This window comes from Ursus arctos, unplaced genomic scaffold (genome assembly GCF_023065955.2).
Source record: "Ursus arctos isolate Adak ecotype North America unplaced genomic scaffold, UrsArc2.0 scaffold_14, whole genome shotgun sequence".
NCBI lineage: Eukaryota > Metazoa > Chordata > Mammalia > Carnivora > Ursidae > Ursus > Ursus arctos.
This window is the reverse complement of record NW_026622808.1, coordinates 68,320,159-68,344,723: the sequence shown is the minus strand read 5'-3', so window position 1 is coordinate 68,344,723 and position 24,565 is coordinate 68,320,159. Positions and strand designations below refer to the sequence as shown.

At 57.3% G+C, this 24,565-nt stretch overlaps 1 protein-coding gene across 1 annotated transcript in view; it reads right to left on the bottom strand.

Moving 5' to 3' along the window:
• Window positions 1–9,113: 9,113 nt before the first annotated feature.
• The window catches only part of NUP210 (nucleoporin 210), a 103,098-nt gene continuing 87,646 nt past the window's right edge, over window positions 9,114–24,565 (bottom strand). Inside the window, exons 31-40 of the mRNA XM_026501447.4 lie at window positions 24,013–24,188; window positions 21,852–22,072; window positions 20,483–20,619; window positions 17,855–17,972; window positions 16,741–16,887; window positions 14,967–15,217; window positions 13,809–14,025; window positions 11,965–12,060; window positions 11,799–11,882; window positions 9,114–10,523 (exon numbers count right to left, since the gene is read on the bottom strand). Coding sequence (XP_026357232.3) covers window positions 10,423–10,523; window positions 11,799–11,882; window positions 11,965–12,060; window positions 13,809–14,025; window positions 14,967–15,217; window positions 16,741–16,887; window positions 17,855–17,972; window positions 20,483–20,619; window positions 21,852–22,072; window positions 24,013–24,188 — 1,548 coding nt within the window. The 3' untranslated portion in view covers window positions 9,114–10,422. The remainder of the gene's footprint in view (window positions 10,524–11,798; window positions 11,883–11,964; window positions 12,061–13,808; window positions 14,026–14,966; window positions 15,218–16,740; window positions 16,888–17,854; window positions 17,973–20,482; window positions 20,620–21,851; window positions 22,073–24,012; window positions 24,189–24,565) is intronic.

Below are 24,565 nucleotides of genomic sequence, written 5' to 3'. Positions count from 1 at the left end.
TGTCCTGACTTCAGAACATCTCCATGTGTCCAGGCCACGTGTCCCCAAGGGGTAGGGGGTGTGTGTTACAAGACACGGAGAACAGGGAACCTATGGTTTGAATGCAGTGATCCCAGCCATCCCAAATCAGTACCTGCCATCATCCCCAAGTCTGGGGGCTGGGAGCATTTTATACCCAGCACAATATGCCACGACTCCATTCCAAACAGGTGAGGTTTCAAACTCAGGCTACGACGCTTCTTCCTACTGCTCATTACTTCCTGTCCCTACCTGAGTTTCTGACCTTGAGCTCAAACTGGTTCCTCTGCTGAGATGCCCATGGTTACAGCCCAGGTTTTGACTTACCTCCTCCTAGGACTCTCCTCCGACCCACCAAGTTGGCACAGTCCCTTCTCTGAGGTTCTAGCACGTTCCATCCCAAAGAAGGTGCTTGTCTGTTTCCCTCCCTGCCCCTCCATAAAGAAACCCCATCTGATTTGTCCTCTCTTCCCCTCCCCCTCATCCCCCCTGGCTCCTTGGGAAGCTGCCAACACATAACTTGAGCTAATAAATGTTTGGAGAATAAATACATGGGCAAGCAGGGCATTGATAAAGAGGGCCGACATCCCTCGGAGGTGACAACAGCAACTCAACTTTCCTGGCTTAGGGAATAGAATTATTGACTTGGCAGCCAACATGAATCTGGCTCCAACCTGGGTGTCTAAGAAACAGCCCTTGATAATTGTTCTTTGATTTAGACCATGAAGTCCCATTCCCCTCTCCCACTCATGGGAAATGTCATTTCAGTGGTTCCTGAAAACAACAAAATGATTCCATTTGCACGTTTGAACACCCCCTGCCCTGCCCGCATGCCGTCCCCTTGCCTACTGCATCTGGTACCTGTGGGCAGGAGGCAAGGGCCTGGGGCTGCAGCCGTCACCTGCTCCTTCTGCGTTTTACCATGCTTCGGCTCCAAACCTATAATTTTGAACAGGGGTAAAAAATCTTCTAGCATACACAGCATCTTTTAGCCACTCCCTCTCTCTCTTCCTTTCTCTCTGTCCATCCCAGGCATGTTGCCAGAGAAAAGCTAATACCTTCACAGCTTTCATTATGGGTGAACTAAAACCAGTCCTTCTCCATCTCTAAGATGAAAGGCTCCTCTGTCGACACCAGCTGACCAGCTGTGGCTGCTGGATTCAGTCCTACCTGAGCAGCGTGGGAAAGAGTGCTCAGAACGATTAGCTATGTCTGCCAGGGCCACGGGAAGGGAGCGTGGAGATATACGCAGAGAATTTTACCATTTATGAAATTCAGATTGAAAACTGGTTTCTTTGGCCCACACCAGTTGTTTTTTTCCTATTCTTGAGCTGTGAATTTTATTACCACTGTTTATGAATTCGAAGGTTTTACCCCCACCTCCCCAAAGCTGGATTTTGGGGATTTCTAGAAAGCCATAAGAAATAGCCCCACTTGTCTTTATCCCCACTGGGCAGCTGGAGCAAAGTGGGTGAGGTCATGCACTCCAGGTCACAGTCCCCACTGCCGGCTCCTCGGGCGTGCCATCCACCTGGCCTGTCACACTCATGGTTACGAGCCCGGGCTTGATTACTGATTTGCTCGGTTGGCAGGTGGCAGATGGGACTGCTGTGGAAAGGCTCCCAGAGGGTAGTGTCGTGGTCCCCAAGCGAGCAAGGGTGGCTGTATGGGACCACCCAGGGAGAGGAAGGAAGAAGAGGTCACATTTTCAAGCACCACATATCTGCTCCCACCGCATTGGGGGTTTTCTACTCAGGAGCTCATTAAGCCCACACGGCAGACCTCTGGAGGAGGTCATATTATAATCACCGCTTTACAGACAGAGATGATGTGACTTACCCCAGGTCAGGGTCACCTGGCTGGTCAGCGGCAGAGGCAGGAGCTCTAGCTGGTCCACCAGGTTCACCGGCTGCTGCTTTGCCTTACCCCTCCTCCGTGGGGAAGGGCCCCGAGGGAGGGAATGCCGCTGCTCTGGGGTGATTATGCCTTAAGGCAGTGAAGCAATGGGTCTTCCAGATTCCATTTTCCGGGTTCTTATAAACGGTCTTTATTTGCTTTCAGTAAATACTCCCCAAATGAAAGTGGTCACCTGATGAGGCTGCTAATGAAATCGTCCACAGAATTTTATTTGCTAATTACATACAACATAAAACTTAACAAAATAATAGACAATCACCAAACCCATGGTCTTGGGTTTTGGTTTCTTCCTTTTCTCACTCTTTAACTGTGATTGCTCACTTTACTTGATGAAAAAATTGTGGATCTAAACGTTCCTCGAGAATTAATCGTAGGGTAAAACGCTCACGGGGGTTTGTTCATACACCGTCGTGAGCTGTCTTAGCTGCAGTGGCCAGCACCATCAAGTGGGGACCTCGAAAGTCAGGGGAGGGGGCTACGACACAGTGTGTTACTCAGGTGACCATGGCCTCGTCCCTTCCCATCTCTGGGCCTCAGTTTTCCCATCTGTACAATGTGGGCATTGAACTGGATCAACAGGTTTCAAAATCGTATTTCAGAAGCAGAAGACCTCAGACGAAATATCGATATGTAAAATATCGATGTGTATCTTGACTACAGAGCTGCCACTGACCGATACAAAAAAGACGACTGTGACAAATTTGCATCGATGACCTTGATTCTTCACCCCTCCTTTCACACCCTACGCCGCGTGGCTTCATAGGTCCTCTCAGCAAAGGGAGAGTCTATTCCCCAAGCCCTGATTCTAGATTCAGACACGTGACTTGAAGTGCAGATGATAGCACGCCAGTCCCAGCCTAGCCCTCAAGAAGCTGGGTGGTGTTCCCACTTGCTCTCTTGCATCTAGGTTGTCACCATGAGAGGGACATGTCTCACCCAGCCTGTGGGTCCTGGGAGGAAGATGAGAGACACACAGAGCAGAGCCACTTCCAACTGGGCCCAGCCTAGATTACCTGATCCCTGGATTCGTGAGAAGTAATTTAAGATACTGAGATTGGGGGGAGGGTATGTGTATTACAAAACAACAGTTAACTGATACATTGATACATTGGTATTACAAAATACAAGTTACAATGGATACTTTGAATACAAAATTGGACATATGAATAGGTATTTTATAGTATTTCTCTCTCTTTTTTTAAAAGATTTTATTAATTTATTTTAGAGAGAGAGAGCATGAGTGGGGGTGGGGACAGAGGGAGAGGAAGAGGCAGAGAATCCCAAGCAGACTCCGTGCTGAGCATGGAGCCCGGTATGGGGCTCCATTCCACGACCCATGAGATCATGAGCTGAGCTGAAACCAAGAGTCAGACGCTTAACCTACTGAGCCCCCAGGCGCCCCAGTATTTCTCTTTTGGAGTGACAAATATGTTTTTTAAAAAAGTCAACATTCAGGTGGAGGACAGACAATTCACAGAGAAAAATATAAATGGCGAATAAACAAACAAAAAAGTTCACCTTCAGTAGGGATCCAAGAATTTGAATTAAACTTACAACTTCAACTTCACCCACCAAACCAGCAAGAACAAATATACATGGATGACAATGTCCTGTGTGACAAGGCTAGGGGGATAGAATCTCTTGTGTCCAGCTGGTGGGTGTGAGACTCGTGCAACGCTTTGGACATCGATTTAGCACCATTGAGGCAAACTTATAACGGACATACCCTTTAGCTCGGCAGCTCCATGCCTTGACATCCCCCCTGAGACACTGCAGCCCCCGGGCCCCCGGAGCCACGAACAGGAATATTTGCTGGAGCCCTGTTCAGAACAGCGAAACAGAAATAAGCTTGCTGCCCAGCAATAGGGGAACGAAGCTGTACGATAGAATAATACATGACATCCGGGGAAAAAACCAAGAGCCGAGTGAGACAAAGTGTGGTCACAGTCATGCAAAGTTATAGAAATACACACAAAGCAGTATTTTATTTACAGATGCTTATTATTAACAATGAAAGTTGCTTTGGAAGGATATGCTGCAAATTTATAAAGGTAGCTAGCTGCCTCTGAGAAGGGAGGGAAGGGAGAGGAGGCAGAGGGTAAATGAAATCCCGCTCATATTTGTAGTCGTCTGTTTCTTTAACCAGCACCACCGCAGCCCGGGAGCGCACGCTCGCGGCTGCCCACCGCGCGTGGAAGGCACAGGAGGCTGTCTTATCATGCTTTGTGCTTTTCTATACTCGGCTTTTCTTCGTTATGAAAAAATAAAATGACCCATGAGACAGTCCAAAGTAGAGCTGCTCGGAAGGGAGGGGGTGCAGGCGCTGGCTCCCTGCCCACACAGACTCCCCACTCCGGCGGGGATCCCCCACCCCCCATTCCAGAGGGGCAGAGGCAAGAACCAGGGTGGAACAGCAAACATTGTTGCCAGTCTGCATGGATCTGAATTCTGGTTCTGCCCCTTCCCAGTTGCGGGACGCCAGAAGAGTGGCTTAACCTTGTGTGTGTGCCTCAGTTTCCCCATCTGTGAAGAGCTGAGGTGACGACGAAGTGAACTAGAGATGGGAGAGGGCTTGGCATGTGTCTGGTGGCGGGGGTGCAGTGAATGTCGGCAGCTTTGCTTGCTTGGGTGGCCCCACGCCTCTTCTAACAGCCACACCGACCACAGGGAGCCATGTCTAACAGCCATACCGGCCACAGGGAGCCATGTCTAGCTTGGGAGGAGGTAGCTACCTTCCAGCCTGTCTTTGCTTGGTCCTGGTCCAGGTGGCATGGAGGTGGCTGGGGGAAGTAGCTGGGGAGGCTCTGCCTTGGGCCTTTGGGGTGAAAGGGACTTAAGATTTTCAGCTGCCACCTGCCTCTCTTGGCTTGGCTCCTCTCCCCACTGGCCTGAAGCTCAGGGTGTTGCAGAAAACTAGAGCCTGTGACAGTGGAAAACCCACAAGTCACTTAGTCCTTCATGGGGCTCATTCTTGTATTCGCTCAACAAACCATCCCAAACACATCCTTCCCTGTGTGGTCCCACCTCTGCGGTTTTCCTTTGGGTGTAGGACCCACACCAATGGAGCAAGGAGTCTTTCGGAGCCATGTTTCCATCAGTCCCTGGCAACCTTGAACGTGTGGCTGATGGCGTCCCCACTCTAGATGGCGGAAATCGAGCTCAGAGAGGGGAAGGCCCTGCACCAGATGACCTTTCTGTGCCCTTTGTCCTTGGAGCCTCCTGCCTGAGTGCGTGGCCCCATGCCCTTCCAGCCATTGGCCAGGGCCACCCAGAAAACCCTGTCCCAGAAGGATGGACGCACCGCAGGCACCAGTCAGATCTGTGACAAGTGGCAGGAAGCTAGCCTTCAGTGGTTCAGCCAGAGGGGAATCCATATCACGCTTTGTATCAGTCGCCTACTGCCACGATACTGCTGTCTAACAAACTGTCCCCAAAGTCAGCGGTTTTCTGCAACTGTCACTTATTGAGTCATGCGTCTGCAGGTCAGTGGATCCAGGATGGGCAGACTCATTTCAGGTCCCTTTTAGGTGTCTTTCCTCCTCCCTGGACCAGCGGTTACCTGAACTTCCTTATTATTATGTCAATGGCAGAAGCACAAGATGCATGAGCGGATGGTTGAGGCCTCTTTAAGCCCAGGCTCTGAACTGACATGCTGTCACTTCCACCGTATTCTGCCGGCCAAAGCAAGTCAGGACCATGGCCGACTTCCATGGGGAGGGAATATACTCGGCCTCTGGGGGAGGCTCTGCAGTTATGCGCAAGACGGTGTGCATGCGAAGGGGGAGAAGCCTGGGACGACAATGTGCCTGCTTCCTGCTGTGGCCGCTCAGGGTGGCAGGCAGGACAGAGGTTAGGGTGGCCACCTTATACAACAGGGAACTGCTGCGGCCCGGAAGGGTAGAATGATTTCTCTCTATCCCGGCAGGTAGGCCTACGCTCCTGGCCACCTGATCTCTAAGCTTCACGCACTCCCCGCTAGCCTAGACCTTTGCCACCCGTCCTGGATGCCCCAAGTCCTGGGCTTTCTCCCAGCCAGTCCATCAGACCTTGAGATGCAGTGCTTCCGGAGCACCCAAGACACACGCACGCATACGCACATAGAAGCAGAGAGAAGCAGATACAGAGAGTTAATTTTTGTCCAAACTTAGGAATTCTGGAGGAAAAGAAATCTATATGCAATACTATATTTTTAGCGCTAAATGGTGCTAAAAGCATTTTTTGGCACCCTTTGGAGAGCGAAAGTTGCATGGTTTGGGCGCAGGAAGCTGAACGTGCTGTGTCCTCTGGCCTTGTCAATGCACTCGCTTCCGGCAAGGTCGGTCGGCTTCTGGAGGCACGTGCTTTAAGATGGTGGTCAGCTCTGGGGATAAGAAGGCCCAGGCCTCCCACCTGCGTGTCTGGCCATCTCTCTAGAATATCCGAGATGGGTAAAGGGAAGAAAATACCATCATCCAAGAGAAAACCAACTGAGCAGATATGGGGACCTTTCTATTTGGATCTGAAAGAAGTTGAGGGGGTTGACATGCTGACATCCCACCAACCCTGAAGGGTCACCATACGTGGGTGTGATCACCCCATTGTCCTCACTAGACATGGGACCAGAGTGGCCATGAGAGCCAACCCCAGCTACAGATAGGGGTCTCCCTGTCTGCTGAGGAGCCTTCCGGGAAAGAGGTCTTCAGTCCTTAGAAGGAGACAGAGAGAATCTGTCTGCTTCTCTTCTGGATGCTGCCATGTCTGGACGTGATGTGATGCCTGGATCTGGCAGCCGTCTTGTGTCTCCGAGGGGGCCTCCCTGAAGGCAATACTTCAACGCTTAAACTGAGTGCTGCATACCAGGCAGGCCCTGTGCTGAACCTAGGACATTGGTTGAATGCTTTCCAGGTCTTCCTGTGTGCCAGGTCCCGGGGCCATAGTAGAACCGGCCTCAAGGAGGTCCCAGCTGGGAAGGGATAGTGGGGTCAGACAATGGTAACACAGCATAGGAGGACAGCAGAGGTCCAGGGGGCTGGGGGAGCACCCTCCCTCCCGCTCACCTCCTGCCTAGCGTGCCATTCTGCAAACAACGCTCTGTCTCCATCTGGGCTCCTCATGGGCCCCGTGCCAGCTTCCCCCAACAACAGTGACAGCGGCATATGTGGACTCAGCACCTCCTGTCTATCAGCTCATTTTGTCCTCGTAGGAGCCTCGCGAGGACAGTGTCCTCCTATTTCCCAATCAGGGAAACCAGGCCCAGGGCACTGATGGCACTTTTAGCTTTTGAGTTCTGCACTCAGCTTCTCAGAGTGGGCAGGCCACGACAGGGGCTTACGCATCCTAAAGTTGCCCTTGTCTCCCGAGCACTTCTGCGCCCAGTCACCCCCATTGCCTGGGGTCCTCAGTCCAGAGGACTGGACTACCGTACACAGGGATCTGGGGCCTCCCCCTCAGCTTCTCTCTCCACCACCATCCCCTCTGAGAGTCAGATCAGCTATTTCCTCCGGGATAGAGGGCAGCCCTATTCACCATCCCACTGCCTAAGAAGAAGGCCGCACCCATGGCATCTTGCTGATTTTTACGGTAACTCTGAAGGCGCTGCTGTGCCCATTTTGCAGAGGAGAAAACTGAGGCCCAGAGTAGGGAAGAGACCAGAGCGGGAGCACACAGGTGGGAGAAGGTGGGTGCAGGACCCACCCCTGCCTGGGCTGGTATCAAAGCCCCAGGGCCTGGGGGGCAGCTTCTAACCTGAGGGAAAAGAGCAGAGGTGAAGGCGCAGGGCCTGTCTGGGAAACTGCAGTTTGCTAGGTGTGTACCAAGGGGCGGCAGCCCCCAAGGGCAGGCGGGGCTGTCGCAGTGTAGGGGGTGTGATGGTCAGATCTGTGAGCAGCCGGACGTGGGGATGGGGCAGCTGAGACGAGGAGACGCTGGGGCAGGGAGGCTGGTGGGGGAACTGGGACCTCACGCTGGGGGAGGCCCCCTAGGCCAAGAAGAGGGCCATGGGGAGGGCAGATTCACGGGAACTTAGAGACGGGCCAGATGTAGGGTATGGGTGAGGAGGGCCTGAGGAGGGGACCTCCGTCGTGCAGGAGCAAGTGTGTCCGCGGTGGCGGGGGCAGAGCTCCGGCCAGGCGGTGGCTAGATGTGGGGGTGTGGCCTGCGGGGGGAGCACAGAGCGGGGCCACCGGGCTTGCTTTCAGGTGCTGCCATTGAATCCATTGGGATGAGATTGGCTGCGGCAGAAGACACGCTTGATCTTGAGGCCGTTGGGAGTGTCCTTCTCTCCTGTCAAGGGAGGCTGTCCTGGGTCTGGGCACAGGCTCCACAGACAACGGCCTAGCCATTCTGGTGGCCCCTACCTGGTCTGCTCAGCCGGGGGAGGGACAACATGGTGTGGGGGGCACCGCTCCCATGAGTCCGTCTCATGAGCTGCACAGGACACTGTTGCTCACATTCTGTCCCTACGATGTAGTCGCGTGTTGGCTCCCAGCAGCCAAAAGGGCTGGGAGACCTAGAGTATACTGAGGCCGCTCTCCCCCGCCAGCTCCGAGTCAGCGGTGGATGTGGGGGACAGGTGGCCTCCACCAGAGGCACCTCCAGGCTGCCTGCCACCTTGGGCGTCCATCTGGTCTCTCCAGGCATCTGCTCCATTCCTGCACCCACGACACAGGACAGCAGAACCTGCCTCGGACCCTTGGGGCGAGCCCGTGGAGGGCCGGCGGGGGACTACCCGAGGGGAGCAAGCTCGGGCGGGAGTGGGTGAGGGGCTGGGGACCAGGAAGCGGGGGGACGGTGTCCAGGCTGCAGAGTCGGCGAGGGGAGAGGTGATCCCAGGGGGGCCAGGTTCTGAGGAGAGTGGGGGCGGAAGCCAGGGGGACAGGAGGAAGGAAGAGCTGCAGAGTGACAGGCGCCCACGGGACAGAGGGAGGGAGAGAGAGAGAGAGAAAGGGGGCCGGGGTGATACCTGGGGATGCGTGGGCAGGGCTGCCATGTCCTCGGGCACCATGGGGGCCCCGGGCTGGCAGCCGTGGGAAGACAGCACGGGAGGGAGGCCTTGGCGGCCAGCCAGAGAAGGGGGTTGTGACACCGAGGGGCAGCAGAACAGACCTGGTCCTCAAGCCCACGTAACCAGAAGCAAAGTCACCGGAGCCTGGTCCCTTCCAGGCAGGATGCCTGCAATTCTGGCAATGAGCACGCCCCTCTTACGAAATTAGAGAGAGCTTTATTAAATAAACCAAGTAGAAACGCGCCTATTTACATCCAAGCTGTCAGTTTGAGCTCAAGTAATATGAAAGGCACAATTCGTCCTGTCTCCAGCTTTACAAAAATAAATCGCACAGCCCAGCCCTAAAGGCCTGAAGCGGCTTCCCACCTGTGGCTCAGAGTCAAAGTGGATGATCCCCCCCGCACACAGTGGCCACGCGTACCTGGCTCTGGGGGGCATCTCCGGTTCGTCCTGAGAGTGGCACGGCCCTCGGCCTAGGGCGGAGGGGCCGCGTTCGGGAGGCCTCGGATGCTGAAGGAACAAGGGGCTGGGGAGCAGGCCCACCCCCCGCACTGGCCACGTCGGGCTCCGTGGCCCGCTGCAGGGCCGCCACGGGGAGACCAGTGCTTGGGCCAGGCGGGCCAGAGGCTCAGGTCTGCTGAGATGGACAAGAAGGAACAGGTAACACTGGGCTTTGTGCTTGGGCGGGACACAGTGGCTTCCCCAAAGAACTCACAGAAGGAAAGATCCCGGTCTCGGGCTCAAGGACGTTTTCCTAACTACGATTCCACAGAGAAGCCGGGAGAAGGAGAAGGAACCAGACCCCAAAGGACATCCCAATGGGGCTGCGGCCACGTCCAGGAGCCGTTTCCACGGTTAGGAAACAAGCCCAGAGGCGGCCGTCAATTCACAGTGGCCCACAGAGGGGCAGAAAGCAGGCCGGTCACAGCGCACGTGGCACCTGAGCGTCCCCCGGGGAGGCTGAGACAGCACGGGGTCCCCGTCTCTGCATTCCTGAGGCTTCTGGGCAGTCACGGGGCCCGTAGCTGACACTCATGTGTGTTCCCTCCCCTCATCTCCCAGCAGGAGCCAGACTAGGGGTATAGTAAAGTTTTCACGTGGGGGGAAAACCCCACAAAAACGAAGACATAATTAAAAAGTCCTTTCCCTGAGGCCACTGCAGTCACACCCCCTCTAGGAAACGGAGCTCCTGCCTGCTCAAAGTCTGGAGAAGAGAGTGGTTCTAGGGACTGCAGGGAAAGAAAAGCATGACTGCATGCTGTCCAGAAACCCCAGACAACCCAGCAGGAAGGAATGAGCCAGCGTCTTTGCAAAGGCTAAGAACGAAACCAAACCAAAGCTGACGGGAACTCCTCGGAGTAAGCAGAGGCCCAAACTAGAGGGCGCGGCCCGAACTACAGAGCCGAGCAGGCAGCGAGGGGGGCCTGGGGCGGGGTCGAGCGGGCTGTCCCCACCGCGGAGGCGCAGGGACGCAGGGACGCAGGGGCGCAGGGCCGGCCCGCTGCCTAGTGTGACGTGTACGCGGGGCTCCAGAGCCCCGACGGCGGGCTGGCTCGGCGGCTGGGAGGCAGTGCGTTGAAAGGCGTCGGCGACGAGGCAGCGAAATCTAGGGTGAAAAGAGTCGAAGTGAGTCACAGAGCAAATGAGAGAGCTTGGGTTCCTCAGGGATTCCTCAGTGCCAGAGCCACCACGGCCCCTGATGGAAGTGTCGGCTGCCCACCTCGGCCACGCCCCCCGCATGCCCCAGGCAGCCCCAGGCCGGCGGTGTGTTGTCACCCAAGGGACGGGTGACAGCCGGACATGCAGAGAGGCCTGGAGGGTAAGCCCTGACCTCCCACAGCAGAACTGTGGGAGAGAGCAAGTAGCGGGTCTCAGGACCACATGGAAGTATCCATGGGTCCGCAGGGCATGCAGGGAGGAGGGCCTGTCCATCTGGGCAGGAACAGCTCCTTGGGCAGAGAAAGCTGCATGAACAAAGACTCCATGTGAGCGGAAGAGTCTGGAGTGTTCAAGAGATAGTGCGAGGGAGGGGTGCACTGGGAGACAGGGTTAGAAAAGGTGAGTGCCCTCTGCAAGGGTGGCTGGGGGACATTTGTTGTTCTAGGGGTCCAGGATGCATGCGGATCTTGTCACCCAGGAAAATGCATCTATATACAAAACTGTTCTTGTCCAAAAAATTCAGATTCTTTGAAGCCTGGCCATGCCCCCTTAGGCTCAGTAGACACCTGTTCAGGGGAGAGAACCCTCCGATGGAACACAGAAGACATAGGGCTGCCATGCGCCCTCATGGTCGGCACTGCACTTCTCACAGAGAGAAGTGTCCCCTGGAGCCATACAGGGTCACCAGACCTCAGAGTCACCAGAGACAACTGGACTATGAAGAGGAATGGCCCTCATGATTCTTCTCCCTCTGGGAGATCCGTCATCAGGACTGTCCAAACCCTCACCTCTGAGTCAGCTGGCTCAACCCAGCTTAGAGCCCTCTGAGGCAGTCCCAGCAGTGGGGAACCAGTCCCAGCAGCGGGGAGCCAGTCCCAGCAGCGGGGAGCCAGTCCCAGCAGTGGGGAGCCAGTCCCAGCAGCGGGGAGCCAGTCCCAGAGAGCACAGTGGCAGAGACAGCTTCCTCCGGGCCACCAGCCCACCGCCCTGCATGGTTCTGCCTGGGGAAAGCTCTCCTCACCCAGGACCGGCATACCATTCCCCCTCACCAGCTCCCCGATCTGCCTTCTGGGCCTCACACCTCAGCTGCCACTCTTGCCCAGGGCCAGAGCTTCTGAAACTTGGGGTTCAGGGTCCTGATGTCCACTTCCTCCCTCAGGACCCCTCCCTCTCAGACCCAGGCCTGCCGTAGACTGCATCCACGGGGGGGTGGGCTACTCACAGTGGGGGCTGTGGCGAGGGCCGGCTCGGGGGGAGAGGGCTGGAGGTGCGGTGAGCTCCCGGGGCGCGCAGATCGTGTGGTAGGCTGCAAGACCACGTGGCTGGTTAGAGTCAGGATGGGGGGTGGGGAGCAAGCCGGGGCACACGAACGATGCGAACCACCTCACCTATGATCATAACAGCGGTCCCAGCCAGCAGGGCAAAAAGCGTGAAGAACATGACTTGGTAGGAGTCCAGGAAGTGCTGGAAGAGGCTGGCTCCGTCTGCGAGCAATGGAAAGATAAGTCACCAGAGCAACGCGCAGAGTTGCCTCATGTCTGTGTGCGTGGCCAGAGGGTGAGATGGCCTGTTCGAGGCCTGGGGCAGCATCTGGTCCTGTGGGGCGCGCGTCCCGGTGCTCCGTCCTATTCCATCCTGGGCCACTTGAACCGACCCAGTTCCACTCGAGGCCCCGCTTCCTTGGAGGTGGTCTCAGTTTCCATACCCATTCCGAGGAAGAACAGACCCGTCTGGGGGAGTCGGAGGGCGGGGGCTGCCCGGGAGGCAGCCATGCTGCCTGGAAAGGCAAGGCAGTGTTGAAAATGTCAAGCCATGAGCTGCACTGCTTGTGACACTGGAAGTCAGGGTTGGGCAAGGCATTGGACAGGGATGTTGCCCCTCTCAGAACTGAGGCCCATGCACCAAGGGAGCCCAGTATCAGCTGCTCCAGAGCCACCCTTCCTCGGGGGCCCCACCTCGCGGGGGCCCAGACTGTCACTTCCTCTTCCATTTCCCTCTACCTCATCCTGCACCCCTCCCTCCCTCTCGCTGGGTTGTCCTGCGTCAGGACACATCCCTGACTGGCAGGAAGGAGATGGTGGCCTCTTCAAGGGCCCTTGACATTGGTCCCACCCCTTCAGTCTGCTCCCAGCCACACCTGACCAGGCCACCTCCCTGCTCTCAAGAAAAAGCCCGAGCCCCCGGCCTGGCATTCAAGGCTCCTCATGGCCCAGCCCCTCACCACGCACATCACCCCAGGGTCCTTCTGACTGCATTGCCCTCCTCCTGGCCACTCCTCCTTCCAGACGTGGTGTAAGCAGCCCCTTTGAACTGCACCCTCAAGCCGTCAGAGGTAAGATTACCCCCTCCGTGCGCCTCCCACTTAAGCCACATCTTTAGAGTCATTCCTTTCTTACTGTGTTTATCACCCATGCCCTATTTGAGGTGGGGGGCTTCTCGGGCCTCTGCCCAGCACAGGGGCTGGCATACAGCAGGTGCTAATAATGACCACAGAATCAATGAATCGTCCATTACTGAACACCCAGTGTATGTCAGGTAGGCCCTGGTCTAAGCGCTGTCCCCAACCACAGTACTTAGCTTCTAGCTGGGGAAGACCAGTGGAAATCATAGTCGGTTGTATTTGTTCTGCAGGCTGACAGCTGAGAATAGTGCTATGGAAGAAGGCAAAGGGTTTGAGTGGGACTAAGGTCCAAAGTTTGCTGCCATACGAGCAGAGAAGGTTTGCGGGAAGGTTGGTTTGATGGAGGTGGGGTGTTGGCTAAGGGGCTGTGTGGGGGAAAGGCATCCTGGGCAGAGGGAACAGTGAATGCCAAGGACTTAGCTGGGTCCGCGCATGGCCCCAAACAGGAAGACGGCCAGTGTGGCTGCAGCAAGGTGCTGAAGGGGGACGAGCATAAAGGGGTCGGGAAGGCAGATTGTGTGGGGCCTGTCGAGACACTGGAGAGACTCGGGCTTTACCTCCTGAGGGACGTGGGAGCTATAGCAGAGGGCTGAGCAGACGAGGGGCACCGTCTAGTCACATTTCAACAGGATCCCTCGCTGCCGTGTTGAGAACCGGCAGGGGAGCGAGGCGCACACGGCTGCTCGAATGAGTGACGTTTGCTTGGCGCGGTGTTCTGCGTTTGAGTTGTCCAGTTCTCGAGGCCCTCAGGTTCCCACAAACAGCCGAGACCACCCAGCCCAGCCCTCCTCACCCAGGTCCATCCCAGCCATGTCCCGGCCCGTGACTCACGAGGACCAGGCCCTCGGCGATCCATCACAAAGGCCACGGTGACCGGAATGGTGACGGCCTGGTTAGTCAGGGGGCTGGAGAAGGTCAGGGCGGTGGTCAGAGGCCCCTGGCTGCCGGCCGCGGGATCCGAGACGCCGACTGTGTAGGTGATGAAGCTGGGGAGCCCCAAAGACTTCTCCTTCTCAAAGGCCAGCACGGCTGGGGACCCCGATTTCACCTGGGAGAGACAGCAGAGCTGGAGAGAAGCAGCCCCCACTTCTGCCTGACGTGCTGTGCTTCCCGCCCAGGCCTGAAGGCCAAGGGTGGAGACCCCTCCCCAGGCCCACTTCCTAGGCAGGTGATGATGCCTGGGTACTTCTGACAGCGTGAAATCTGCAAAGTCAGGGAAGGAGCACAGTGTCTATACTTGGAGTGTTTTTAAGGAAAGGACAAATCAATATCATTGAATTCTAATCAAGTGCTTGTTAAAGAAATGCTAAACTAACATGAACTATCACTAAACGCCAACTTTCCAAGGGAACAGCCTGGAGCTCTGTGAATGGCCGATCGCCAGCAGCTCAACCCCAGGGCCTGGCAGACCCTCCGTCACCAGCAGTGAATTCACCCTGTCTCGCTCCAAGAATGTTCAGCCACATTCACTGCGGCGAGACAAGGGATGAAGCAAACAGAGGAGCCAAAAACCCCTTCGCCACGTCACCCCAGATCTCCTTCCAGCTTGCATTTAGCAGATGGGGACACCGAGGCCCAGAGCCGGGGCCTTGTCCCCAGGTGTGCAGGCGTCCGTGATAGGTCAGGGAGTAGAGCTGTTTTCCTCCTGCCCACGTCAGTGCGCGTTCCTGCACTAATCTCATTCGCTGAACACACGAAATGTTCGCGGAGCACCTACTACACGCTGGGGAAGCCCTACGCTAACACCGGCCTCGCATACTTAACTCCTGCCTGGGGGAGACTAGCAGAAATCACAGTCACTCATACAACGATACAGGCTCACACAGCACGGTAGTGCTGGGGGAAGAAAGAAGAGGATAAGGCGTATTTACATTTTTAAAAAAATTTTTCATTTTAAAGAGAGGTGGTGCAGGCCTCCACGTTCCACCTGGGCCTCCCTGCCTCCCAGTCCTCTCCAAGGCCCCCGGCTCGTGCGTAGATGCCACTGACCTCCAGGTTCTCGAGAATCTCCATGGCACCGAAGACCTTGACCTCGGAGCTGGTGTAGTGGTTGCTCAAAAGGATTTCAGCCTGGTCAGTGTACAGCCCCGGGCTGAAGGGCACCTCGGCGCCCACGTGCTCTCCGGGGACGCGGCTGCCCGCGATGGACGCGGTGACCAGCAGCGGCGTCTTCTTCATGCTGAGGTGCCTCAGCTGTGTGTCCGTGAGCCCGTGCATCGTGACCGAGCAGAGGTACCGGCCTGCGGAGACAAGGGTGACTCACGCGGTCCCTCTGTCGCCCGTGCCCTGATGCTACACTTTCTCCTAGCTTTTCTAACCGCACAACTCCCGCTCGCCCTTCAGAGCCCACGTGACGCAGCACCTCCTCCGGGACCCTCCAGGGACCTCCCTCTTCGGTACCCCTGGCCCGGCTTGGACACCCCTTCTATAACCTGCACTCTCGCTCCCTTCTCAGAACGTTCCCTGGGGTGGAAAGGCGTGGGCCGGCTCTGCACCTCAGGGCCCAGCCATCCGGGCTCGGAGGGATGGTGGGTAAATGATGAACAGATGCCATGACCTGACGCTGGGCTACAGGCCGGCGGGGGCTGACTCCCAGGACGACCTATGGTCCCAGATACAGCAGAAAGTTCTGGGAGGGCATGGATCGGGATTATTTTGGTACCTGTTGGATGCTCCGTGCCTGCCCTGAGTAGACAAACGATTCAAATGGACACTGTCGAGCGGGGCCCTGGAGAGCCCCCCAGCCTAGAACCAGGGTGCCTATGCTGGAGTCCCTTCTGTGCCCACGCCAGCCAAGCACCCCTCGGCGAGTCGGCCTCCATGCTGGCCCGGTTTCCCTCGATCAAGTGGGAATAACATCGCAGCGCTCATGGGACCACATTTGTGAGTAAATAGGGCCCGGGACCCCAGACGCCTGCTCCGTGCCCAGCCCCGCGCTTCGCCCCCGCACGACGTGCCCTGAGGATGTATGTCCTGCGTCTTAGGCAGCGGCCTGGGTGCTGACCCGAGCCACGGGGAGCGGCAGGCTGGGCTTAGGGCCCGGCGTCGTGCTGTCGCTAACTCCTCCTAATTAAGACCGGCTGCATGTTCTTGGAAGGAGCTGAAAACCGAGCCAAATGCTCGACAGTCACCAACATAACAACACTGCAGCTACGACTGAGGGCTCGATAGGAGAGTGTGCTGGGCACGGTGCTTAGCAGGTCGCAGGGACTAGCCTACCGAACCCTTGAAGTGCCCCGGGAGGGCCCCCGTCTTCTCAGGGTGCGTCAGGAACACTCAGCGTCACTTGGCCAGCATGCCGGGGGCCAGGCAGTCACTCCAACCCCAGGGCACCAGCCTTCAGCTCCACGGGCCGTGGAACGGTGATATGCAGACACACTGCACGGCCCCCGACTACTCAACCAGGACCCTTCCAGACATCACTTGTTTGCACCGCTCGGCCCTGGCATGCGGGCAGGGCAAAGCAAGGCACCATCCTGCCCAGTTCACAGAGCCTCAACACCCACTGGCTCTGGGCCTCGAATCCAGCTTTTCCAACTTGGAAATGCGTCCTTCCTGCTGCGTGGAGGGGGCTGTGAAGGACAGCCATCACCCAGCACAGGCCTGCCAACCTCTCCCGGTAGCTGGAAGGGGCCAGCGGCCAGAGGGGTGGCATCAGTCCCCCGCTGAGCTCCTGACAGACAAGGCCCCTCCGTGCAGAGGGACGGTGCACCAAACACACCCCAAGGAGCCAGTTTTCCCGTTCGAACCCTTGCGAACTTACCCAGAGTAGCGTCAAATCCTGGCTCTGCCGTGAAAACATCGCGCGCTGGGAAATCGAAGACGTCTTGCTTGAATTGCAGCTGGCAGCTAATGAGGGATTCTGGGTGCAGAGTGTCAATGATTTCCATCTGGGCGGGGGAGCACTCACCTGGAGACAGGAAGGGGGTGAGAAGGGTGTGGCCAGGCCCACCCGGGCCTCTACACCTGCCCGCGGAGCCCGAAGTGAGGGAGCGAGAGCAGGCCGCACACAGGCCCCGGGGGGAAAGGGAATGAAAAATGACACACACGGGGCTCCCAGGGCTGCCCAAGCTTCATGATGCCGCCACAGTAAACTGTGGACAATTCTAGGGAAGAGGAGGGTCATTCTGAATCGTGGGCGATTTCAGATCTGAACTTGAGCCTCTGTGCTAAAACCTGCATCCGGCAGCCCAGCAGATGGGCCGGGCCCACTAATGCACGTCGCCTGTTCCTGTCAGCAGCAGGAAATGGGCAATTTATTTCTGGACATCGGGAGGGCAACAGTTCCCACTAATACACTGAGTATCATTTCGGCAACCGCACGGTGCCGCGCCCGCGCATTGGGGTAGGAAAAGAGAGGTTACTGGGTGCAGTAAAGTGGCCTCCTCCACCAGCACGAGAGTAGCCGTAGCTAATTCTGCCAGTTAAGTGGCTAAAAAAAAAAAAAAAGAAGAAGAAAACCAACCAAAAAACAGCCCGTATTGATGTATTTATTTCTGACAGCTGCTGTCCAGGGCAGTCATGGGCAGGACACAGGGTCGAATGTTCTATGCACGACTTGGAAGAGGTAATTACAAAAATCAGAATCAGCAGTGAGGTCTGCTAAGTCGTTACTTTCTGGGATTAGTGGGGGTAAAGTGTGGTTTGCTTTACTAGGGTGCCCCAGGGCTGAAGCTCAGACACAGGCCATTTCTGGGTGCCAGGCTCTTTCGGGAAGATCTCTTTTCTAAAACGCTGGAAGGAACGGGCCGGCGGGGGTCTAAATGCTCTCTCTGGCTTTGGCGTGAGTTTGAGTAGGAAAAGGAGACAAAACTGCAGCAGAGCCCCTGAGCGCAGCGGGGCCCCTTCCCAGACCACGCAAGCCCCTCACTCTCTACCTCTCAGGTTAGAGCTTCTGTCTCCCACGGTGACGGTCACCTTGGAGGCCTCCTGGAAGCTGGTCTGGCCTGGGCGGACGGAACGGGCCACGATCCTTTGAGGGACACCAATCACTATCTGGGGAGGGAGCCGAGGCAGCTGCACTGAGCACCGACCACGTGTGGGCTCCGTGCCAGGCATTTTCTCGGCCTCACCCTGCTGCCTGTGATGAGGCACGGCCCATTGCACAGGGGACAAAACTGAGGCTCAACATCTGAAAGACTTGCCCAGAGGTGGCGGAGCTGGGGTCAGGCCCCGGGCCGGACTCTGCAGCCTTGCCCTCTCCCTCGGAACAGGCCGCTTTTCCCGACCAGCAGAGCAAGAGCTGAACAGCAGCCTGAATTCACTCAACGGTTTGGGGTGGGCTGCAGAGTTTGGCTCCTGTGACGGTTGCGATCACTTCTCTGTTCACCAGTTTGGTTTACTTAGTCTTTCGGCAAAGAGAGAAGGCACTGTTTTATTTTATTGTCATTTATTCAAAATAAATCACCCTGACTCTGATGCCACTCGCACAGCCTGGGTAGAGAAGGCCCCCCCAGACTCAAGGCTTCCCAGATTTTTCCCTGCCCATCCCCTTCGCTCATCCTGCACTGCCCACACCCAAACCCCCAGCTCTGCGCCTTTCTTAAGCCCCCACCCTCCCCTGCGGAGCCTGACCCCATCAGCCCTTGCAGGCCCAGCTCCTATCACCCCGTCCGGCTAGAAGGCTGTCTACCCCCCTCTGGGCAGGCACTCAGCACTTCCTGCCACCCACAGATCTCATTTCTACCAGAACGTGAGCTCCCTGAGAGCAGGGATGGGGTCTCACTCTTCCCCAAAGTCCACGCGGCTCCCAGGGCCATGGCTGATGCGGAACATAAGCAGGCCTACGGGCTGGCCCTCTGGCCTCCAGACTCACTGGTAGGTACCTGCTCTCCCGCCCTAGTTCCTCCCATCTTCTCCTGGACTCCTGCCCACCATGCTACTGTCTTCTCCCCACTCCCTCTCCCTCCTCCTCCACACCTCGCGGAGGGGCCCAAGGCCTTGCCCCTCCTCCCACCTGCTCTGTTACGTTCTGCATATTCCCATCCACTCTCAGGTCTTCCAGAACCATTTCTGTCCTTAGACCCCCTCCCCATCTCCAGCTTTCTGCCCTGGACCTCCAGAAACACCTGATGCCTCACCACCAGCCCCACATAGAGGAGCTGAAACCACCTCAAGCTGGCCGTGTCTCAACTCACTCATCTTCCACCCACGCTGGCCCCTCCTTCTGCACCCCCCCCCCCCATCGTCAGGGTAAAGGACCAACATCCACCTTGTCACCCAAGCCAGACCCCAACCCCTACTTCCAAATGGTCGCCGAGCTCCAGGGACCCTCTTTCCTCAATCTGCCCCAAACCCACCCTCAGTTTCTGGCCACCCAATGGTGCCAGCCAAGGGCCCAGCCTCAGCCCTCTCCCTTGAGCTCCTAGACTTTGCCAGGCACCGGGACCCGTTTCAAACCTCACCTCTGATCTGTATCACCCTCTACTTAAAAAAAAAAAAAAAAAAAATTCCTTGATGAATCCCTCCTGGGTTTGGCATAAGCTTCCACCTCTTTGCCCTGGAGTAGGAACAGCTGCAGCTGATACCCACCAAACACGTGCTGAGTGCCACTCTAAGTGCTTCACACATGTGAGCATCGCTAATCCTTACGACACTCTTCTTTCCATTTTACAGACAGGAAAACCAAGGCACAGTTTTTCCCCACACAAGGAGGGGAAGTAACTTACCTGAAGCCACACAGCCTCTCCGTGGCCCAGCTGGGATGGGAACCCAGGGTAGATCACGACTGCAATGCCCGCCTCCACTCCCCCCACCCCCAACTGCCTAGGTTCCGGCCATCAGGGCTGGGCTCTCGAGCCAGGCACACCTTTGCCTACGCCATGCTCTCTCATCCAGCCCCCCGCCGCCCCAGCCCCTGCCCACTCTCGGCGGCCGCTCCCAGGAGAACATGGTTTCACCAGTCACCAGGTGCCCCTAACTGGGATCGGCCCACCCACTGCACAGCCCCGGCACTAAATATGCGAGCTATTAGGTTAAACTGCTGGATTCGATCACGTGCGCACTGGCTCTAAAATGAGACACATTTGGAATGCAGCCAAACGTTGCTCATGGATTCATTCTCGGCTGGAGATAAATAGAAGAGAGAACGGTTTTGTTCGCCTCCAGAAAGACTCAAGAGGTGACTTGCCGGGGAGGCTTAACTTTGCTGGTGACGCCAAATCGCCATGCTGGCCCACCCCCGCCGAGACTCCTGGGGAGACACCCACAGAGGACGTTCCCGTCCTTCCACCAGATGCATGGGAGCCGGGGGGGGGGCAGCAATGCCAGGACATCAGCCCTTGTCATGGCACCATTTTGAAAGTGGGGAGGTGGGGGCCTGTGCAGAAAAGGGAGCAGGTTCCAATCCCAGAGGCAGTGGGCAGCGGAACCCAGACCCATGACTCCGGATCCCAACCGCTAGCAAGCAGCTAGTGCTTCTTTTCTCGAGAAAAGCGAGTCGTTCAGTACAGAAAGCTCAGGGTTTCACCCCGAGAGGGTCAGCCACGTATGCCCCGAAGCCCCACCTCCTTATAGGTCCTCAGGTGCCCGGCAACCTCGTAGTAAACGGTCACAGATCCCGCCTCTCGGGCCACAGCCACGCCTGTCCTGGGGTCGATGTGGAGGACGCTGCTGGCTGAGGAGCTCCAGGTTCCAGAGAGGCCTGGGAGAAGAAGCCCCGGCTGTCACTCACCGTTCCCACATCCGACACTGCGGCCAAACCCTGTCACCTGGGTGACCGTGCCAGCCTCCTGGTGGCCCCGGCCACCCCCATGCTCCACACTGCTGTCCTGGGGGCCCACTCATCACCTTCAGAGTAGAAGCCACCCCGTAGTTTCGACACCGTGGTTCAGGCCCGCTCTCCCCCAGGCTCCTGGCTGCGGCCACCTGCAGGCCCAGCGCACCTGTTTTTTGCACAGCTGCTGCCCCGCCCAGAGTGAGCCTCCCGCCCTCCCTCCTCTCTAGGGCCTCCCTGCTTGGAATCTCCTGACCATTCCCTTGTCCTGGGATGACCGGGGAGCTGGCCCTCCCCACGGGACCACCCCTGCCCACCCCCAACTGCTGATCAATCCCTTTTTAGCAAACAAAACAGGAGTCAGGCTCGAGAGCAGGTGCTGGACAGCCTTTCGTAGTTAAAAGCCGGTCACATTATAGAATATATACCACATTCTATTTCTGGCAAATTAGATTTGTTTTTCTTGAAAGGCAGTGTTGAACTTCCTTTTAAGATGAATTTAATTAGGTAAAAAAAATAGGGAGACCATTTGAAAAAAAAAAAAACCAAAAAAACAAGTAATGCCGGTCAGGGATATACAGGTGGCGCGGGAGCGGCTGGAATCTGGAAATCGCGGGCCCAGCAGCTGCTCTTCTCCTGCACGTGCAGCGGACGCACGCGGCCCAGCACGGTAACCACGCGCGAAATGCACGCAAATGAAACAAGCAGCTCCGCCCTCGCGTTAGCCACGTTTCGAGGGTTGATCCTGAGTGCCCCCCGTGTTAGACAGCAGATACAGGAGGTCTCCACGGTGGCAGAAACCTCTACCAGACCGCACTACGTGAGCGCCGGGGCTGGCAAGCTTGCTCCGTAAAGGGCCAGATGGTACATGTGTCAGGCTGCGGGGACCCGAAGGTCTGTCTGATGCCACCGCTCAAGCCGGCAGTCGCAGGGTAAACACGGCCACTGACAGCACGTGAATGAACGGGGGAGGCAGAGTTCTAATGCAATCGTGTTTGCAAAAAGAGGCAGCACGCTGGATTTGGCCTGTCGGGTTCTGACGCCTGCTCTTGAACCTCCAAGAGCTCTGTTTGTCTTATCTTCACGACGGGAGCCCGCTCCCATCTTCGGGACTGCCCTGGACTCAGAAGGGTTCCCCGGCCAGTAGCCACCTCTCTTACCTTCCAGGCCGACCAGGACCGTGGCCAGACAGAGGACGTCCCCCACCACCACCGCTCCGGACAGCTCGGGGGAGATGGCCTGTTGCACGGGCAGCGGGACGAAGTCGGAGAGGCCCACGTGCTCCGCGTCCCACACGCTGAGCAGCGTCAGGCCGACGCTGACGGTGCGCACGACGCACGTGTTGTTGGTGGCGCCCTTCCCGATCTGCACAAACTCGTCTCTAGGCACAGGAGGGGGAGGCAGGCTCTCAGTCTCAGGGAAGAGGCGCCCGACTCCGGGGGGAGAAACACCCTGGGTCCCCTGCCTGGCGAAGCTTCTTGCTGACTGCGGCCCCCCATGTCCCTCCGGCTCGAGTTTACCAAGCAGCTGCCGCAGATCTGGGGCCACTGCAGGCCACACGAACCTGACCTCCTCTCCTCTTCCCCAGGAGGAGCCCGTGGCCCACAGCTGGGGTGGCCCGGAGCACACCACCCCCCCGTGTTCTGGAAGGGAAGGCTGAGGCCAGAGGGCAAGGTGAGCTTCAAAGCGCTTGCCAGTCCCTTCCCGACAGTGAACTGGGACATTCTTGGGAGGCATGACCTCTGGCCCCTGTCTCCTCTGTAAAATGGGGATGAGAACGTACCCGTGTCCCAGGCTCGACGTAAGCGTGAAACCAGGTCAGTGGCTGTAAAGCGCTGAGACCAGAGGCCGGCCTGAGGGCCATCCCCTTCCTCCAGCGTACCTTCTGACCCCTGAGCCCTGACTGGTCTCCAGGAGAGGTGCTCCCACCACAAAAAGGCCAGCAGGACTTCTGTGGGGTAGCTGAGGGGGTGGGAGGACCCACCTCCACTTCCTCCAGGGAAGCCTAGGTCCCAGACAGATGCACGGCCCATAGCACTTGCACAGAGCTCCGCAGTTTGCCTTCGAGACTATGGCCTCAGTTGGTGGCCCTGAGGACGAGGCAGGCTCCCCACACGACAGGTGTGGAGACAGAGGCCTGGAGAGGTGAGCTGCCTTGCCTGGGAAGGGCCCCCAAAGGGCAGAACTGGGGTTCAAAATGGGTCTAACTCCAAACCCTGGTCCTTCTACCATGCTACGTCCCCTGTGCCTGGCCCTGGTATGTGAGCAATAGGGGACACGTGTGTTGCAGGCCTGTGGGGAGGCCAACCTGCAATGGTCACCCGCACCTGGATACAATCTTCTGTCCCCCACACTCCCTAGAACCCCTGCCCAAGCTGTCCTCCTTCCTCCTGTGCCTGATGCCTCTCTCTCCTGCTCTTAGCTGGTCTGCATGCCCCTGGGGCAGCGGCTCTCAAGCTTTAGAATTGCCTGGCGGCCTCCTTAAAACCCGGATTGTTGGGTCCTGTGAACGTGCACTTCTAAGGGCTCCCATGTGCTGCTGGTGCTGCTGGTCTGGGGACCATGCTTGGAGACTCACTGCTCCAGCAGCCCCAGTCAGAGATTTCGGCAGGCCCAAACTGAGGCCACAGCTCTCTTCCTGCTCTGGAGAGTGCCCTCTCTCCTCACATGAGGCCCGCGGCTGCAGCTGTATTTCGAAAGAGTCAGCCAGAATGAATTGCAGGTGGAGCCAGATGGGACCTGGTCTTCAAACCCCACTTCCTGGCTGTGTGACCCTGGGCAAGTGGCTTGACCTCTCTGGGCCTCTACAAATGAGCTACGGTGAGGCGTCAGTGAGGCATAGTGGATGCAGTGAACGTTGGACTCCTTGCTCACCAGCACCGGAGCGCTGGAGGGGTGCACCTTGAGGGGTGACCAACCTCTATAAAGTCTGTGACCAGTGATTTGCATCTACTGATCGCAGAGCCGGTGCAATGGCCCGGATGGCTGTCTCCCCTGCCGTGGGCTTTCCCAGGTACCCAGAAGTCTTACCACAGGGCCTCTAACCACAAACCCCGACACCTGTGTCTCGCCTCCTGCTCACCGGGGGACATCACCGACAGCCTCCTGCCACGTAGTCATAAAGGCTCTGGGCCACGCTTTCCCCTCGCTCCTGCCTCCTGACCGAGCCCAGGGCTTCCCCCTGGGGCCCTACAAGTGTGGCACGTCCCTCCTCTTGGTGACCGTAAGCTCTCCTTTCGGTGGCACTAGAGTGTCTGGTTGCCATCCAGGTACAACGGAGGCACCCCTTCCCCTGAGAAACAAGCGTCACCCACACCCGACCTGTTGGTTGCAAAGCTGAGGACGGAGTTGTGAGCGTGGAAGATATCTCCGGAGTTGTCATGGAAGTGGACCGTGAAGGTCACAGTCATTCCCAAAGGCAGGGCTGCCAGAGCCTCCTTGTTCCGGGTGTGCAGGGCGGGGCTCATGGAGGTCCTCAGGTAAGAGACCGGAGACACCTGAGGACAGAGCAGGGGTGGTGGTGGCCGCACTGGGAACCGGCCTCCCCAGGACGAAACACCTGCCGCCAGCCAGTAACCCCCCTAGGGAAGGACTGGGGGCTGGATCGACTCGGGGGTCACGGCAAGAGGAAAGGCCTCGGTCTCCTGAGCGTCCCAACCTAGTGACAAGATTCCCGCCTTCCCACGCGGCAGGCCGGCCTGACGAAAACAAAACCCAACCTACAAGAGTCAAGGCCTGTGACTGAAAAATTAGCTCATTATTCACATTTGCGAAAATGTCCCCTGGGCTTTGCATGTTGGGTTTCTGGGGGAAACCTGGCTCTCCGGGCGCTGAAGTGGAAGCAATGCCTGCTTGGGCTGCCGAGGAGGCCTTC